Source organism: Mastigoproctus giganteus, chromosome 2 (genome assembly GCF_048544385.1).
Source record: "Mastigoproctus giganteus isolate SK-2022 chromosome 2, ASM4854438v1, whole genome shotgun sequence".
NCBI classification, from domain to species: domain Eukaryota; kingdom Metazoa; phylum Arthropoda; class Arachnida; order Uropygi; family Thelyphonidae; genus Mastigoproctus; species Mastigoproctus giganteus.
Window position 1 is genome coordinate 127,680,420 of NC_143576.1, and position 20,863 is coordinate 127,701,282.

Below are 20,863 nucleotides of genomic sequence, written 5' to 3' on the forward strand. Positions count from 1 at the left end.
GCATAGACCGGAGTACCTTCATTCAGTGATCCCACAAAGATCTACTACCACCAATCTCATGGAGACTCTATTTCGAATACAACACGCCCTTAACTTCAGACAGCAATTAGACATTGTCTTCTTAGACGTTGCATCCGCATTCGACAGAATATCCATCTCGGCTATTACTATCATCTTGGAGGAATATTTCCATATAACTGGGCACGTATTAGCTATAATAACGAGTTCTTTGAGGGAGAGACACATCACTGCCATAAATGGAACTTCCAAAGAGACCTTCCAAGTCAACAGGGGAGTCCCACAAGGTGGTGTCCTCTCTGCTACTCTCTTCGCAACAGCACTGCATCCCTTCCTGACCCAAAATCAAAAGCAATTTGTCGTATATGCAGACGACTTGAAATATTTCGTCACCTCGAATGACCAAAACACATCTTTACAATGCAACAACGAAGCAAACTCCAAAATCGCCGAGTTGCAAGAATACCTTAATTGCATGGGGCTCCGACTAAATGAACACAAGACAGCCCAAATTGTTTTCACCAACAAGGTATTAAAAAACCACATATCAATACGCGTAAATGGCAGTGTGGTCAAAAAAGTCAGGACACATATTGATCTTGGTCTGAAATGGGACGAAAACCTAAACTTCACACCCCATTTCGGACATGTAAAGAAGAAAACTTACGCAGCGCTATGGACCTCCAGACAAGAACTAGTAGGTATCAGGAACCCTGACCTTGTTAAACAATATATTTTAAGATGCGTCATCCCCATCCCTCTCTACGCATCTCAGATTTGGTCTTCTGCCCCAGTTGCTACCATCAAGGCTTTCCTGGGTTTAGAGTACTGGATGCTGAGATGGTTAAACAGGATCACTACGAAGCCATTTACAATCTCAAGAACCATTTTATATGCCAACTTGGATGTCACGCCTTGGTCTCACATTATTGTCACCAAGAACATCCTTACGCTTGCAAAACTACTGACCGGAAGAGTCGACTAGCCGAAAACTGACCACCTGCTGACTCGGCCCCACATGACGCAAAGGTGGGCGAATAGAACAACATCCCTTCCAATCAGTAGAGCGCTCACACAGCTGGAAAGCCTTCGGCGATTTTTTCCTTTGAACACTATTAAAATGTTCAACGATCTTCAAGCAGACCCAGAAAGGCTTTGCGCAGAGAAGAGATACAGGACCGAAGTGTTTCAAAAGGCATTACTCCACCTATAAATGTTGAGTGATGCCGACAGAGGGAAACAAAAGAGAATGCAGGAAATGAAGAAAATGAACTGTTTTTGCTCCTGTTATGTTTATATTGGACGTCTTGTCTTTCTGTGAACTCGCTGTAAATAGTGCTGTAGATGTGAACATTCTCTAATTCCTTGTAAAATTGTAAATTATGCTTGTGCTCTCTTTCTATCTGCCTGTCATGTAAAATAAGGCAATGATTAATCAGACAATGTATGATTTAGAAAATGTATAATTTAGACATTGTATAATTTGTATAATTTATAAAGACTGATTTGTATAAATTATAAATAGATAATTATGTATATAAATTATATTTGTATATATGAATGTGCACCCCCTGGTTAATAGCTGTAAGCGGGTGTCTCTTAGGAGAAAATAAAGATAATAATAATAATAATAAAAACCCTTGGTGCGTATGAATCAACGTTTAGCTGGTGAGGTCTACCGGCAGCTCTTAAGCGACCTAGACCTTGTGCACCCTGTGATGTTGCATTTTTTTTAGGGCAGAAACGGGATCTTCCAAGACGATAATGCGCCGTGTAATCTTCGAATGAAGACTACACGGCGTCTCATGGTGTCATTAAACAATGACACCATGTAATCTTCGAATGAAGATTACAATGGCTCATGGTGTCATTAAACAATGACACCATGAGACCATTTCGTTTCATCATCGTAACAAGATATTGCCGCGGATGTCGCCACAAATACAGACAGTGTGCCTGTATTCAGGGCCTTAGGAAGTACTCTTCATTCTGAGGTTTCGTTACCTTATATCAAACATATTAAAATGTCCTTGCATTAAACATAATTTTTGAGCGTTTCTATAAATTTGGCTTTGAAGTTATTTCCACAACACGTATTCCAAAATTTACTCGCAACACGAATCTTTGATGTTAATGATTTTGAAAAAAAGTCGAATAAGAAATTATCTTAGAATTCTATACTTAAAATTTGGTTTGTAGTATTTTACTGTTGGAATAAAATCATTGAATTATATTTGAATTATATATATGTTTTTAGTAGACCCTAAAAACTCCGTATATCCTGAGTGCAGTGCCTGAAAAGATGGATGGAAAATTAAACAGTTAATTTTCTCACACAGATTCTCTGATTCAAAAATTCACTACTGACACCAAAGACCCCAGACTAGAGAGACTAGAGTGCACCCAGTACTCGTCTCCTATAGCGTAGGCGAAACAATTTTTTTTTTTTTTTTTTTTTTCCCTTCTGAATTTACTTTTAGGGCACGCCCAATGAATATTTCATTGATAATTCTCTTGCTTCTGTGATTTCACTGCCTGCAACTGATTTCATGTGTTTTATAATTGGAACATACCAAAGACTTAAAAAGTTTTTGCCATTTGAATCTATTTTACACGTAATTCTTTTTGCAATCCTATTGTGAAAACAAGATTGCAAGCTATTTCAAATGATGCTTGAAATGCTTACTGTGCTATGCAGCTGTAATTTTAAACAATAATCATAATAAATATAAATATTTAAAAAAATGATTATATAATTATTAAGGAAAATAACTTCGCACAAAATATATTCAAGGAAAATAACTTCACATTCATGGCTATCAGGCATGACATAAAATATTGAACAAAATCATTTAACGTGATTAGAAGACTTAATAATCCAATTATCTAAGTTATACGAAATGATTACCGTTCAAGAAATATCTTTAAAGATATTTAAAAATGTTTAACTTATTTCTAATGAGTTTACGATGTTAGAAAGACACCTGGCTAATGGAATAAATGTGATTTTATTATACAACAAAAATGAGAATCGGAAAAGAAGGTGCAGCATAAAATACTGAACACTTACCGTCATTTGACCCGTTTCCTCCGTCTAACGATTCAAAATAGTGCGTTTTACAAAGTACTCTGTTTTCGTAGAGTGCGAACTCTTCTCCTGTTGATAGCTGCCGCTTGCACGAGTCACATGCGAAGCATGCCAGGTGATACACTTGCTCTCGCGCTCTCCGAACCCAGTCGGAAGCATGGATAGTCCGGGAACACTTGGCACATTTGGCTCCAAACTGTCTGTAACAGGAATGGGAAAGAATGAAGCTACAGCAATTTTTTTTTTCTTTTCTTTTTTTTCACATAAAATTTACTGAGAATTAATTTATAAAATAGTAAATTTTGGAAATTTCAATTTATTATTATATATTTTTTTTATTACGGTCAGGGCCGTGGCAAGGCATCGATGAACGGGACACTCTGCACAGGTGCAATTCTGTTAGGGGTACAGTAATTTAATAAATGAAATGAATTTTAAATTGCAGGAGCGGAGTATGAAATGTACCCAGGATTACAGTTCATCTTGACCAGCAAATTAATCATTTCTTAATTTTGTTCGGATACCTGTTCCTATAAACGATTTGAATTAAATGTGTATCTAAACTCTTTCTGGATTGGTCAATTTCAATGCGCCGGTGCTCCGTGAGACCACTTTTTATTATTCCAGACTCGAATCGATGTATCCCGTTAGCTGATATTACACAAAGTTGTGAGCTACAGCTATTCCGTGAAAACAAAGTCGTGAGGTTCCATACAAACAGTACGCATACTTATGGATAGGCCTGTTAATATCTGGTGTTCCAAATCAAGTTTTGTAGGAAGTGTTCTTTTTATTGTTAATATCGATACACCTTATTATATATAATAATAAGGCGCACAGATCTCTATCCATGTCGATTCTTGTCAGTTCTCTTACCATATTGGATCATTATTTTACTGTGGCATCACCTCAATTTGTCATCCTCCTAGATTACTGACTTCCGGACGCATTCCATCAAGGTTTCGAAATCTCAAAAAATGAATTCTTACATATTTATCATATGTTACACATATGTTTGCATTTGGAACATGGATTACAGCACCGTAATCCATGTTCCAAAACATATGCTGCTACCACCGCACTATCCCTACTGAATTCCATCTAATCAGAACGCCGGCCTATTGAATGCTATAAACTACAGCATTAAGCAGTTTGGTGTACTGAGCAAGGAATTAGACATGATCTAACCGAATTGCAACGAGGGATGATCGTTGAAGCCAGTTCAGCGGGGGGCGAGTATCCAGGACAAGACTATTTTCATTCAGTATTACAAGTCTGTCTCGAATACTAACTATGGAAGAACAACCAGTGAGCGATGCTGGCCAGAAGAATAGACGTGCTCCAACAGAGTAAATGGAGCACGTCGGTTTGTCCGAACTACAGTGGATTCCAGCGAAACAGACAAACCGTTCAGAGAACCCACGCAATTCATGGACATAATACACACGGGTGGATAAACATGTTCTCGAGTAACCCTAATATGACAATTTTTATTTTTAGTACCTATCGATCAGGGCCTCACTGTAAACTCATACAGATCCATCATTTCTGACCATAATAATTTTTTTATTTATACTCCGGGTATAAACAAAAAAATAATTTTTTTGTTTATACACGTGTGGTCAGAGTAGTATGCAATATATGGAACACAAGAACATTACCATATTTAGCTACCACGTGAGAGCGAGCCATACCCCCATGTTAACTACTCGGCTACGTCAAGTATATGTTGACAATCGTCCTGGAACACCAAGGCATCTTTCAACGTTGCAGCGCTCCTGTCACGGAGCTGCAACGGTGTTAAACTGGTTCGACGGGAATTTCAGTGAGTTCGCCCTCCCATACCAGCCAAACTCGCCCGATATCAGCTCAACTGAATAAGTGTGAGACATTGGAGCAGGCGTTCGTCTCCTGAATCCAGTGGTACCATCGAGTACACGACAATTGTGGAATGCAGTATAATCGGCATGGATTATCACGCCTCGTGGAGTCTGTTCCACGAGGTATACACACCGTGCTGCGCGCTAAAGGCGGCACAAACAGATGCTAGATAATTGTGTTAAACGCAAAGCTATCTCAGTGTACGAGTAAACTTTCTATACACCTTTGTCAAGGTGTCATAAATCTCATCTCTAACTCACAGTATTGGAAAGATTCACCTATATTATGATACCATCATAGCCGAGAGGTCAGTGCAGTACAGATTTCGAACCCGTGACCACCAAATACGGAGGATGCGGATAGGTCAGGGAATGACCATCGCATATCCCCGGAGCAATATGGCCTTAGTTGCTAATGCTCCTAAAAACCAAATAACAAACGAACAAGCAGTACAGATTTACCCATGCCGCGTGTTAGAATTCAAGTGATACCACAAAACACAGAAATGTTCTTGTACTTTACTTTGTGACCTCCTCGATCCTATATTACAGTATAAACAGGCAATTTATTTTATTTATTTGCGAAAGTTGGTCTTTCATGAATGAAATAAAACGTGAGACGGTGGGACGTTTAGACAATGCTGCTAATCCTTGTGAATAAACAAAGTTGGAGAACAAGCCATGGAAAATAAACTGGGGGGGGGGGGTTCAAATAAGTATATAAAGTCAGTAAAACAATATAATTCGAGAAGGGGATCACACAGTCATTTTGCAGGGTGGAAATACTCATCTGGTAGAAATCATAAGTAAAAATCATAAATCATTTAATTATCCACAATAAATAAATCACAGAGGATTACGTTCATTTGAGATAATGCACTGAAGAACTTCCTAGCTATTCTTGGAAATGTTCAAAGAGAAATTTTCTTTATAACAAGGTACATACTGAAAACTGCTAACTGCAACAAGTTAGACTTGAGAGGTGCTAACTGCAACATTTGTAAAAAAAAAACAACAAAAAAAAAAAAAAAACAATGAAATGAAAAACATGGAGGAGGGAAAAAACCAAAATTAACATGCAAGACCCTATTGTTAGCGCCATAGAATCCTACAAAAGTGCTTCTCGGAATAACTCTTGAGTTTCATTTTTGAGCGTGTTTGGATATTTAAGTAGAGTTATAATGTGCTACTTTTAATTTCTGTCTTGCTTTTTATTATGAATGGCCATGAAGGGATGCGCCTGGTTTGAAGTAATTTCCAGATAGCATGTGGCATACAATGTTGCTTATTATAGTAAGAATTTATTTTGCATACTGCATTATGTTTAGTTTTGTCAATGGGTTCCTATCGGCATTGAAATTTACATTCGTCTTTTAGTCTGCTTGAGTCGTTTCTGGTTACAGGGTATCCACCATATTTGAGTATGTATTTCATTTATTTATTTTTTCTGTTTGTACTATGAGATGATTGTATAGCATCATACGCAAGGTAGAGCGAGAATACAAGGAAATCACCATATTTGGTAGTCACGTGAGCACGAACCACAGTCACTCAAACGCATATACTTTCAATGTGTTCTCAGTTGAATCTGTGTTTATCGTTAGCATTGGGGCATCCATATTCGGTTATTTGGTAAGTGGGCCATGAGAGAATGCAAATTTTCGGGAATTTTCACAGTGGCCAAAGCCTCACCTCAAGCGATGAAGTTGTCACTGTAATTCCCCCAAACTTTCTTTGTGTTATTTTTCATTTCTTAATTAAGTGTGAATATTTGCTTATGGGCTGGTACATGGAGAAGGCTTTCTTGAGTTATTTTATGGGCAACAGTTGCGCTTTATCTTTGGAGGATTCCATGCTGCTGATTCACTGGGTAAGTCCAACTTTTACTTGCAAATTTCTCTTTTTTACTTGATTTATTTTAACTGCTTGGTTGCAGGCAGCTGTTAGCAACTCTCACTTGTAACTCGTTGCAGCTAGCAGCAGCTTTCATATTAGGCATAAAAGCATTTAATTCAACATACAAAAGGCGAGACTTCCCAAACTGAAACAGATCTAATCGAATTCCTAGTAAACCTGAATTACAATTCTTAGGTTGAAAGTTTTTACCCCAGAGCGAACTTTTCCAGGAGACATGAGTCTCGGGGCAATCTCACATAATCGACATATCCATCAATACAGTACTCTCCTTTTACTGTTTTAGCTTTTTTTTTTTTTATCACTAGGAATGGAGATTTCAAGTTCACTCCCTCAAGGGCCCTTGCAAACAGACTAGGCCAATAGGGTTCCACATCAATCAACTTTTGCTGCTTTGATCAAAGTCATTATTTTTTCACCCGTAACAGTTATCTAATCATCATTCAGTATTAAAGCACTATATATACAGGCCAATTCGTCCAGGGAAGTCATTTTTATCAGAGATTCGAACGAACTAAACAGGACTGTATATCCCTTTCTTTGCGTAATTAAATACCTCTTCAGAATTTTGCATCACAAATATCTACAGTTGTCTTTTGAAGTTTCTGCTTTCTTTCTTTCCTTCCACATTCGCAATCATAATTAACCTCTAGATTCAAGAGGTTGGCCGCCGTAGCCTAGTGGTCAGGTGCGTGGGTGTATAAGTACACGTGCCTTGAGTGACCGGGGTTCAAGCCCGTGACTGCTGAATACGGTGCTGTTTCTTGTATTCTGTCTATCTTGTGAACTCCTCTAACCGTTTGGTCGTCCCGGAGTATAAACAGAAAATTTATTTATTTTAATATAATATAATAACAATAATAACAATCTGAAGGCTCTACATTGCCCTTATTCGCCGATATCTCTGATCTCTTCAAGTATAACGATGAAGTTAAGCCTTGCTGTCCGCTTTAATTCCTTTACACGATAGAAATATGGTGTAGTACATAATGTACATGAAAAAATTCATTCTCTTCACCCAGTTCACGACTTTTAATTTTGTGGCCTATTTATATGCTCTTGAGATTTGCTGCAAAGGAAGTAATTAAGAGATTACGTTCCAATTTTTGACTGTTAACAGCTTCATGTATGATTCGCAGACGGCAATCAAAAATTTCCTAATACATCGTCTTTAATTTTTGTGATTTTTTTCCATCATCGAGGGTTATCGTAAGCACTATAGCTGTTATTTTCAAAGATATTTGTCCATCAATTTTTATTTATTAACACAGTCAACTTAGAAACTTTTATCCGCGTTTTTTTAGTTCACTGGTGACGTATGTTTTTATGAGTAGTTCCATGGTGTTTATGGCCTGCTCTGTGTATGAGGTAATTCAAATAACAGATTGCTAAATTGCGAGGAATAGCGTCTTTATAAAACTGTAACCATGGGAATAAATATATCTGTGCTCAACTCGCATGAATTGAAGAAATTGTACTGCGAACGATGTTTATTGGGTATTGTTAGAGACAATAGCGGTAAAATAAATAACGCATCAGATTAGCAGGGAGGGAGATGCATCCGAAGTAGATGGGGAGTGATTTATTCGAGAGAAACCTTGAAACTGGGCAAAGTCTCTAATTAGTAATTTCCGTTTTATCTGCATACTTTAAAAGCAACGAATTGCATTCAAGAGGAAAATACTACTCGTCTTTGAATCTCAATTAAATTACGATCGCACCGTCAGGGGTCAGCGGTATATGTGGTTATGATACAAGAAAAGCGAATAAATCTTACCGAGCGACGTCCTACATCTCCCGATATGATTAGCACATCACGAGCTGCATACCGTTGTTCCAAACTATGCTACACCTGTCCGCGTTTGTCCAGTGGGAGGGGCTTTAGAATTTCAAATAGCCCCTAGCGGAACTTGCATTGATCTTCCTGGGCGACGCTAATGAAGATGTTCCGCTCAACTGCTCTCATCATCGGACAAACTCTCGTGCCGCCAGTTTTACGTTGTAAATTGAGTTTGCCGCCGGCCCCCCAAGATCCTGGAACTCGTAATGAAATCTTGGCCGCGGCCCGCGGCCGAAGCCGAAGGGAGCCAGATCACTGATTCCGCTGTGACCATTGGAGCGTAAACTGATGTGCATGATGAGCTTGCGACGTTCGCTGAAAAACAGGAGAAGTACGATCGATGCTTGCTGACACACACACACACCGTCTACCTTGTACGTTGCTTCTCAGACTACACGAGCACTGACTGCATTTTCATTCTTTTCTAAGGACACGGGAGAGGAAAGAAAGTGATCGGATGATATTTCTTGTGGAGGTTGATTTTTTGTGGAAAGATCAAATAATCTTAACGGAACTGAATAAAATAGTGATATAGATGTTTTTTAACGTTGCCTAACATTTCACACTAGCACATGGATCTCAGCTGTATTGATGCACCGTAATACTCTCTCTCTCTCTCTCTCTCTCTCACACACACAATGGTATTAGACTTCTATTTCGTCGGAGTCTGTACATTGCATTCTTTATTTAAACCCCTTTCATTTTTTCTTTTTCTTTTTTTTGATTGGCACACCATTAATATACTTGTGTTTGATATTTTCTTTTATTTTCTGTTGTTCCTATTTATCTACCGCAAACAAAAAAAGGGGGGGGGGAAAGTATAGTTGATGCCGAAACCGGATAGGTAACGCATACTTATCTACTACGTAGATCTCCTCATAGAATCAAAACATGCTGGATGTACTTCTTATCAGCATGAAGTTAATGAAAACAGGACGCTATCTCGATTTCATTTAATCCGTTTTTAACCCTCTGTGCCCTTCCGGAAGTACGTATAACAGAAAAATACTGAATTCAATATCTCCTTGGTATAATTTTTCTTGTCACAGGCGGTTATCATATGTGCTTCGTTCGTAAAGAATTGATTTGCAGTCCTATTGTAAAGATTAAACGTGGACGTGATAACTAAAGATAGTTATCGATCCAGCATTATAATGCACCAATTTAAGGAAAAGTAACGACTTCATGCTCAATTCAAGAGATTACTCTGAGAAAGATCATACTCGGCATACTCAATAGCCAGAAACACCTTCCAGAAATCAAAGAAGCATGTTATCAACTCGTTGATGGAGAAGAGGGTAGCCTGTAGACAGCGATCTTGGTCGGCCAATCACATCCGGTCAACAGACTCGTTAGACCTGGCCAAATGGTGCGATCATGTAACCCGGTTCTTGAAAATAGACAGTGGAGCTGCGGACTTCCCCTGAAACAGTGCCCACTACGACATAACTAATCTTACTAACGTGACGTTTGGCGAAGAGGAGCTAATCAAGGCCATCAACGCCCTGTCCGATAAAAAAACGATGGGAAGTGACTCTATTCCCACCTTTTGCCTTAAAGTTGCCTCCTACTTCATCAGCGATGAGCTGACGAAGTTATATAACAGAATTTTACAACAGGGATCAGTCCCAACCGCTTGGCTGAATTATAGAGTCATCCCAGTTCCAAAGGTGCAAAATCCGACCTCAACTGCTGACTATAGGCATATTTCAATCTCCTTCCCTTTTCTGAAATGCCTAGAGAAGTGCATGTTCAAAGTGGTTGCCAATCAAAATCATAATCAGTGTCTGCAATTGGCGCCTTATCTCGAATTTTTTTTTTTTTATGGCAGATGAATCTTTGGTAACAACTTATCGAAAATTTTGATGCTCCTTGTTAGGGAAGCCACTTTATTATTATTAATATTATTATCTGTTTATTTCTCTTTCGAGACACCCATAGACAGCACGTGGCTAGAGGGTGTGGTTACATTATAGTATTTACAAGCATGTTTACATGAACTTATTTACAAAATTTGGAGATGTAAAAACACAGAATATGTGGTTAATGAATTAATTGTTAAGTTGGTTTAATTAATTGCAAATGGTTGTTAAATGCTAAATATTATTATATAAATTATTAAATTAGTCTTATTATATTTATACTTGCCGATACACATTACCAAAGATTTCTGTCCTATACATTTTGTCTGTACATAGTTTCTCTGGATCTATATTTAAATTATTAAAATAATTCGCAGTATTTGCTGGGAAAAATCTCCCCAGAGAGTCCAATTGAGTCAGTTGGCACTTGAGACTTGGTTCTTCCCTCTTTATTCTCGGTCGTATCATCCGGGGGCGAGTGATCACGTTTCCCACTTTCGGCGAATCTATTCTCTCCGTTAGTAGCTTTGCCAGAGTTAAGATGTTTCTGGTTGTGATGATATACTTCCAGGGTGTGATGTCCAGATTGGCAGACAAGACCGCTCTTGAGATGGTAAACGGTTTCCCGGCAATCTTGTTTAGCCATCTCAGGAGCCAGTATTCTACTCCTAAGAAGGCCTTGATGTTGCTCTCAGGGGCTGATGACCAGATAGTCGATGCGTACAACGGAATCGGTGTAACGCATTTAAGGATGTATTGAATTATAAGATGAGGGCTTCGGAGACCGGTGAGTTCTTGTCTAGTGCTCCACAGTGCTGCGTATGTCTTTTTCCTAATGTGTTCGAAGTGAGGTATGAAGTTTAATCCTTCATCCCACTTAAGGCCAAGGTCAACATGTGCGGGGGAATTTTGGATTCTGGTATTGTTCACAAAAATCGTAATTTCATTTTTCTTCTTTTTGTTGGTGAAGGTCATTTGGGCAGTTTTCTTTTCATTAAGTTTCAGGCCAATGTAGTGCAGATATTCTTCTAGCTTCTTGATTGCCTCGTTTGCTTCCTCTGATAGATGGGGTGCAGTTTCTTGTTCTTTAGATGTTACAAAAAATTTCAAATCGTCAGCATATGTAATAAATTGTTCACAGTTTTGAGCTAAAAATGGGGCTAGTGCTATTGCAAAGAAAGTGGCGGACAATACGCCCCCTTGAGGTACACCCCTGGAGATACAGTAAGATGCTGTTTGTTTCCCGTTTATTGCGATAATTTGTCTTTCTTGAAGGGTGTTAGTGAGAATGCTTAAAGTGCTTCCTGAAATGAGGAAATACTCCTTGAGGATTACTGTTATAGCTGGGATTGAGACGTTGTCGAAGGCTTCTGCAACATCCAGAAAAACGATGTCCAACTGTTGTTTATTGTTTAAAGCTAGCTGTATTCGGAGTAGAGTCTCCATTAAATTAGTAATAGTCGACCTTCGAGGAAGCACAGAATGTAAGTATTCTGGCTTGTCCCCAAAGCAGTACTGATTGATGGTGGTCAGGATTGCTTTTTCAAATATTTTTTGCAGAGAGCATCCGATTGCGATGGGCCTGAAATTTCACTTGCTTTCCTTATTAGGGAAGTTAGTGGCATTCCTAACAAATTGATGGATAAAGCAGTCAATGGTCCATGAACCGACTGTACTAAGTAAGTATCCTTCAATTCATAGTAATCTGATACTCGTGTTATGGATGAAAAAGTCCCACCAAATTTGACAAATCCCTGTGCTTGAACACCTTACTTTCAAGACCTAGCCTTTTGTGACTTTTTTCTCTTCCCTAAACTAAAAATGGTATTAAGGGAATCCATTTTCAGTCCATTGAAAACATTCAGACAAAAACAACAGAAGTGATAAAAGGGTGTACAAAAAATAACTTTCAGAAATGTTTCTGTACTTGGAAGAAACGTATGGAACAGTGTGTAAGCAAGCTCATGGAAATTATTTTGAAGGATAGCTTATAAGGCATGAAATATTTCATTATTTTTATTTTATTGCAACAGTCTCGTTATTTAATAGCCACACCTCAAATACTATCTGCTAAAATACAGCGACAAGTTTTTGGGGTGGGGGGACCTGTATTAGTAATACGTAGTAATCTCTAAATTAATGTACTATCTCTAATGCACAGTCTCTAAATTAATGTACTATCTCTAATGCACAGTCTCTAAATTAATGTACTATCTCTAATGCACAGTCTCTAAAGTAATGTACGTTTCTAACTTAATCTAATTACTATATTATATTAAAATATTTCAATTAAAATACTTCAGTTTAACCCACAAGGGTTAAACTGAAGGACTTTACAATGTGGCCGAATTTGTGTTGATTGTCAAAGAATACAGAGGTACACGTGCTCTTGAGTGACCATAGTTCAAGCCAGAGTGACTGCTAAATACTGTAACGTTCTTGTATCTCTATCTCATGAAACCCTCTGACGCTCTATGGTCATCCTCGGGTATAAACAGAAAATTAATTAATTAATTAAAAATGATTTTCAGTCGCGGTGTGCGCAGAACGAATAACAAATGAAAGTACTGTCTTGATTATTAAGTTTATTGATTATTATTTAACTTTATTAATTTAAATTTTATCAATATTACACTATCAGTTTTTATTATAACAACATCTTTTATTGCATAACATAATCACCCACATTAAAACCAGGGAAAGTTGTATTTCAGCTGCACTTTTTGATATTAATCCAGTAATATATATTCTTTATATACAATGTATTATGGAAATTTTTGAACTCCTACTTTATAAATATTTTAATTCCTACCTTCACCCTTTTATCAATAATCATCAGTGTGCTTTTCTTCCCAGGGAATCAAGTGTTTCAAATCTTGCCTTGTTCTCTCATTTCCTACAAACTAATTTGGACAACGGAATTCAAATTGATTCGCTTTTCCTTGATATTTCACATACATTTGACTCTGTCCACATCGATCTTCTGCTGTGCTCAAGCTTTCATCTTATGGTCTACGACCCCGTTTACTAGATTTGCTTGATTCATTGCTTAGAAATCACAAACTATCCGTAATAATTGAGGGTACTTAATCAATTCCGTTTACTGTTTCGCAAGGTGTTCCTCAAGGCTCACCAATTGGGTCCGCTCATCTTTATTGTTTATAAACTAATGAACTGTCAACTAGGGTTTTTCGAGTCTGAGTACTCGGACTCGATACGAGACTCGACGAGTCCGAATCTTGCTTTTCCGTTGTTTTAATTACTGTTATCTTCACTTACCTGTTAAATGTTCTAAATATAATTATGATCTAATTATATTGCAATTTTTTTCATCTCATATATGAGATGGCGCTGCGTTGCAGTAATTCGCCTTGTTCATTCATATAACGTGTCATATCAAAAAAATACGATTGTGATGCAAATATTTTAAGATTTATACAAGAGTTTCGTTACTGTTTCTGCACATTTTTATGTATTTTTGCAAGCTGAGGTTAGATAGTAAGTGATTTATTTTGTAGTTATTTTTCATGGATGTACACATTTTCTGTATTATATCAAGTTTCACAGAAACAGATTCTCCGAACAGTTCGATATAAAAAAAAAAAAAAAATTCTGTTTATACTCTGGCACAACAACCAAGTCAGTAGAGTTTACAATAAATCGTTAATACAAATATTTATCGTATTTAGTAGTCACGAGCTTGACTCTCGGTCCACCCAAGGAACGGGTTCTATGCACCCTCGCTCCTGACCACTGGGCTACGTCATCTTGGAATAACCTTTACTTTTAACAAATTAAATTTGACACTCTATTCTCATAATTATCTTGTCTTATATAAAATTTTAAACATATTTTTACCTGTTAATATTAACTATTCTGTTCTTTATTTAAATATATTAATAATTTTTGTACAATTTCGGATAATTTGAAAAAAATAAAAATACTTTAATTATGCCAAAGGAAAAGAGCTCAATGGTTTGGGAACACTTTGCCGCAGGACCGAACTCCGAAGTCCAATGCTAGAAATGTTCAATAAAATTATCGAAAAAAGATGGAAACATTTCAACTATGATAAAACATTTAAAAACTAAACACCGAATAATTTTGCAAACAGCAGATGAAAAACAAGAATGTAGTTCTTCCAAAAAAGTAAAAATTTTAGATAATTATTTTGTTAAAAAATCTTTGGATGAGATTGTTTCAGAATTAGCTGCTGTTGATAATATATCTGTAAGAGCAATTACAAAATCTAGTTTTATTCGAGAAAGTCTTTGTAATTCAGGTTATAAGCTTCCTAAAGCAGAAAAAGAAGTGATGAAATTGATTCACAATTTTTATCAAATTTGTCGTTTCTGATTTATAAAATCAGAAATGACAAATTTAATACAGAAAAAATTGAGTAAGAGTAAAAGATTTAGTCTCTCTCTTGATGAGTGAACAAGTACAAAAATGAGACGATTTTTAAATATTAATCTTCATGGAAATGATGGTGTAACATCTTGGTTTAGGTCGAATTTAAAATTCATGTTCAGCTCTGCAATTAGTAGAACTTGTAAGAAATTATTTGAAAAATTTCAATATCAATTTTGAAAAACATATTGTTGGATCAACTGGTGACAGTGCTAGTATTATGTTAAAATATGGTTGTGAGTCTCCTGTATTAATATCATTTGTGTCTTAACCATAGTAGGCCGCCGTAGCCTAGTGGTCAGGCGCGCGGGTGCATAAGTACACGTGCCTTGAGTGACCGGGGTTCAAGCCCGTGACTGCTGAATACGGTGCTGTTTCTTGTATTCTGTCTATTTGTGAACTCCTCTGACCGTTTGGTCGTCCCGGAGTATAAACAGAAAATTTATTTATTTATTTATTTATTATACAATATATTTAGGTGTATGCGATGCTTTGTACAAGAAAAGCATGAGTTACGATGAAAATGAAGTTGAAACAGTTGATGATGACTTTGCTGATTCAGATTATTCAGAATCAGAAAGAAGAACTCTATGTTGATGCTCACCAATTAGAATTATCAGTCTTATGACTTAAAGAAAAATATTCACAATGTTTGTCAAACAGTAAAATATTTTAAGAAGTCTACTGTGCGCGACGGTTTTCTACAATAGAAAATAAAATGTGAATTAGAATGTGAAATGGAATTAATCAAAGATGTTAAGACGCGTTCGAATTCATTACTTGATATGATTTTAACTTTTTTAAGACTGTTTCAATTGATTAAAGCACCTCTTGAAGTTCTTGGTAATATAGATTTAATAAAAAATCTCAACATTCAATTGCTTCACGATTTGAGTAACTCCTTAAAGCAGATTAAATTAACTATAGAAGCACTTAGTAGACAAGATGCAAATCTTTATATAAAGTTAACTGCCAGCACATTTAGCAGTTAACTTTATGCTAAAAAAAAAAAGAAATTCCAGGGAATTTAGGTCAAGAACTATTTAATAAAATGAAAACTCGTATAAATGAACGTCGAAACGAAAATCTTGAGGACATTTTGGATTTTTCTTGTAAGTGCTAATAGATTACCAAAAAACGGCTTACAGATTTTGCAAAAAACTTAATGATTAGGCTGTTTCCAAGTGAAATTGTTCAATTTAATGAGAATCAAACTGATTATAATGAGAATGTCGCGAATATTGTACACCATATGACAATGGAAGAAGAATTAAAGACAATTTTATAAACCGCAAAAAATCCTCATCCTTCACTTTCAGAAACAAATTTTAATAAATTAAAGCAAGAATTTGTTATTTTTAAGTACTAAACAAAGAACTGAAAATCTGGACAAATTATATTATGCTTTATTAACAATTCAACCTACATCGACAACTGCCGAGCGAACATGCTCCGTTGCGAAAAACTTTTGCACTAAAGTACAGTACGTTCTAGATTATCTGACATATCACTTAAATGCCTTAGTTTTTTTTGTTTTTTTTTTAAAAACCGGTTTTTAAATAAAGTTAAAGCGTAATTTATTTTACTTATTGTTAATTATTACTTAGAATGTATTTCTGGATGTGAAATATAAATCTAAATAAAAATGTTTACTAATGTACATAATACCTATTTGTTACCAAATCAATTTATGATCTTAATATTTGTGATGTAATTAAAAAAATAGGTTGCTCAGAATTTTTTAAGCTACGACTCGAACTCGGTATTTTGGACTCATTTAGGACACCGACTGGCTTATCCCCAAAATACCGAGTCTTCCCAAATCCTACTGTCAACCTTATTTCATTCCGTTAATGTTGAGTGGCAACTCTATTCAGATGATTTAAAACTTAGCATTAGTACTAGCACTAGTAGAGAGGCATATGATTTATTTAGGCTATCAACTTTCACAACAAGAGATGGAAGTCTGTTCCACCAACCAACTACCCGCTGGCTAAAGGAAAATTTCCGCACATCTATCCTACATCTGTCTTTCCTCAATTTGAATTTATGCCCTCTCAGGTGATTATTCTGAGCAAGAGGAAGAATCCCATCGGCATTGAGCATGCTCAAACCATTCAAGGCTTTATACACCTCTATCAGATCACCTCGCCGGTGCCTAGTCTCCAGACACTGTAATTTGTAAAACTTAAGCCTTTCTTCGTAAGAGCAACCCTTTGTTCCATTCACTAATCTTGTTGCACTTCTCTGTACTCGTTCCAGCAGCTCTACATCCTTCTTGAAATGAGGCCTCCGACCTGTGTAATATAGGTCAGGCCAAGGTGTGGCCTGACCATTGCCGTATACAAGGGAATAATCATCTCCTTATCACTGCTAGAAAAATTCCTGTATATCATTGACAAGACACCAGTCTTGCAGCCCGTCTGCACTGGTCAGAGAACTTCATATCTGCCTGCACAATTACACCCAGGTCCTTTTCATTCTCTACCACTGTCGGTATAGTACCACAGAGTTGATACGTTGCTCTGGGGTTACTGTTTCCCATATGTAGTACTTTACATTTGTCAATGTTAAACTTCATTTGCCACCTCTCAGCCCATCTGCTCAACCTTTCCAGATCTTGCAGCAGCATAGCGTCAATAGTGTCCTTAACAACCCCGCCAACCTTTGTATCGTCTGCAAACTTGGACATTAAGCCCGATATACCATCATCAATATCATTTATAAATACAGAAAACAACAATGGACCTAACACTGAACTCTGAGGGACTCCACTAATAACATTAGTCCACGATGAGTAGTGTCCACTGATTACCACTCTGTCTTCTCCCACTCAACCATCCCTTCGCCCATAGCAGCAATTTGCCTCCAATGCCACACTGCTCCAATTTGTGCAGCAGTCCTCCATGTTCAACAGTATCAAAAGCCTTTCTAAGATCCAAATATATAATATCAAAGTTATTCCCTGCATCCAGTTCTTTTGTGACTGCATCTTAGTATCCAATCAAATTGGTGAGGCAAGACTTTCCCTTAACAAAACCATGCTGTATCCGAGCTAAAACTGAAGTCTTGTCTAGATGATCCTGCAGTGCTTCTTTAACCAGTGCCTCCATTAATTTTCCTGGAACAGAAGTTAAACTAACAGGTCTATAATTACTTGTGTCAGCCTTTGATCCTCCTTTGTGAATTGGGGTCACATTTTCACATCTCTAGTCTATGGGTACCTCCCCTGAGTCCAAGGAAGTTCTCATAATTATGGCTAAGGGTTTGCTTATTCCTTTGCTGCCTCCTTTAATATAACTGGATAGATCCCATCCACCCCGGGTGCCTTTTTTATGTCTAGCCTCAACAATTTCTCCTCCACTTTCCTCTCAGTTATTACAAAATCATCTAGCTCACTGCCAGAGTTTACTTCACCTCTGGCATTCCCCTTCCTGAATAACTCCTCATGTGTGAATGTAGGTGCAAAATACTCGTTTAGTTTGTTAGCCACCTGAGCAGGATCCTCAACTGTTGAACCATCAATATCAGGTGGACCAATCTGATTCATCCCTTTCCTTTTAGAGTTTACATAGGTAAAGAACTCTTTTCTGTTTTTCTTTGCATCCTTTGCCAAGGATTTCTCATAATCTGCCTTTGCCTGCCTCCTTTGTGACTTGGTTACAGACCAGCTTATATCTATCATAGGCTTCCATGTCACCCATTAATTTATATGTATCCCATGGATTTTTCTTCTCTGACATATGTCTCATTAGTTCATCTGACATCCATTTAGGCCTAAACCTTGTTGGTATGTAAAGCCTAGTAGCTTCCAAGATACGCTCTTTGAATGCTTCCCATTTTGAATTTGCTGTTGGTAATATCATCAGTTGGTCCCACTGTTTGAATTTAAATACTGTCTCAGACCATCATAGTCGCCTTTACGAAAGCAAAAATCCTTCCCTTTACTCCTGATGGTAGTTACCTCTTTGAGTAAATCCCACTTCAGCACATGTGATCACCACCACCTAGTGGTTCCTTTATCTGCAGATTCTTAATGCATGAAGAATCACTACTGATAATCAGATCAAGAGTATTACTCCCTCTAGTTGCCTCCCGAACATGCTGATGTACTAAACAATCATCCAGTAAATCCACAAAAGCCTTGCTAGTGTGCGAGTGACCAATCCACAAATTCCAGTCAATATCTGGGAAATTAAAATCCCCTATTATTAGACACTCTCATTTACTGGCCCACTCTATTTCCCTGTACAGTTTCTTATTATACTCATCAGAGTCATTAGGCCTATAGCACTCCTACTCTCAATTTTGATCTCCCAATGCTTATGTCACACAAAACTGACTCGACACTGCACTGTCCAGCGATATCGACTCGCTTGACTTCCTTGGATTTTATGTGTTTCTTAACTAATAGTATAACCCCTCCTCCCTTCCTATCCTTTCTGTACAAACTGTACTTCCCCAAATTCCAGTTCTGCATTCCTTATATCTGTGTGACACCACGTCTCTGATATCCCCACACTATCTGCCTTTGATGTTTTGAGCAATACCTCAAATTCATCAACCAAACTCCTAGCATTGGCGTACACGCAAGTATACATGCACCTGTTCCTATTCTTAACTACCCTAACACAACCCATGTGTTTACTTGTACCTCAATGACTTCCAGCAGTCTCTGAAATATCCTGCATCTTGTTTTCCAGGCTGCTGCTCATTCCAATAGAAGCAGTGCAAGAATCACTTTCACCTCTGCCAGCGGCTACTATTAATCTATCAGTCCTTGTATCCCCCCCAAGCTAGCAGTTTTCCGACCCATCTAACACTGCCTCTGCCTCGATAGCATCAGCAAATATTCTTGCACCCTTTCTATTTAAGTGTATCCCATCCCTGTAGAAGCAGTCTCTCCTGTTAACAAGTACAGACCAGGCTGAAAAAAAAATTCTACCCCTTGAGCCTTGCACAACCTTTCCAGGGCCGAATTGATCGACAAGACTCTCATCATATACTCCCTCCTATCGTGTCTGGGCAGAATTGCAGACACTTTCAAATTCATCCCTAATTCACGGTTTTTTTCAACAGTGACCTGTACTTGTTAAGTAATTCCGCCGGTCTCCTACTCTTAATATCATTAGTGCCAACGTGTACAACTATATCACCTTTTGTGCCCTTAAAAGATGATATCCGCTCTAGAACGTCATCAACTTTGCCCCTGGCAGACATACCCTGGTCCTGTTCCACCTATCCTTTTTACAAAGCATGTTCCCCGTTTCCCTGACAATAGAGTCACCAACAACTACTAGTTCCTGTGGGACCAGTGCATTTTGCCTTGGGGGTTGCCGCTGTGTTGCGTGATGACCAAGTGCAAGCTTTGGCGTTGATGTGGGCGGCTGAGAGCTTGATGGGCCCCTCAATTTAGATCCTTCGAGAGTATCCACCCTATTCTTCAAGCTCTCATATAGGCCCATAACAACGCTGAATTGTCGCCTGATTTCCTTACACTCTTTACATCGCGCACACACACACACCACACACACACACACACACACACACACACACACACACACAAAGACATCCCCATGGCAATATCATGTCCCATACCCAATTTCTCCACAAACATCAAGCAAGCTGTGCATTTTAAAAAGCTGTGATTCAGAGAGCAACTGCCCCCCCCCCTCAGTTCTCCCCTGAGCCACAGCACTCCCATTAGCTTGAGCCTTTTGCTTTGCTGCTCTGGTCTGAGTCATGATTTCGATTTAATTCCAATAAAATTTCAATTTCTGTACAAAATTATAACCCTAAACTTGTATCCCAACACAGTTATAACGCTATGTATATTTTTAACTTTGAACAA

At 37.7% G+C, this 20,863-nt stretch overlaps 1 protein-coding gene across 1 annotated transcript in view; it reads right to left on the minus strand.

The window, feature by feature from the left end:
* Awh (LIM/homeobox protein arrowhead) overlaps positions 1–20,863 on the minus strand; it is a 197,993-nt gene that overhangs the window by 53,203 nt on the left and 123,927 nt on the right. Inside the window, exon 3 of the mRNA XM_090390027.1 lies at positions 3,089–3,306. Coding sequence (XP_090246153.1) covers positions 3,089–3,306 — 218 coding nt within the window. The remainder of the gene's footprint in view (positions 1–3,088; positions 3,307–20,863) is intronic.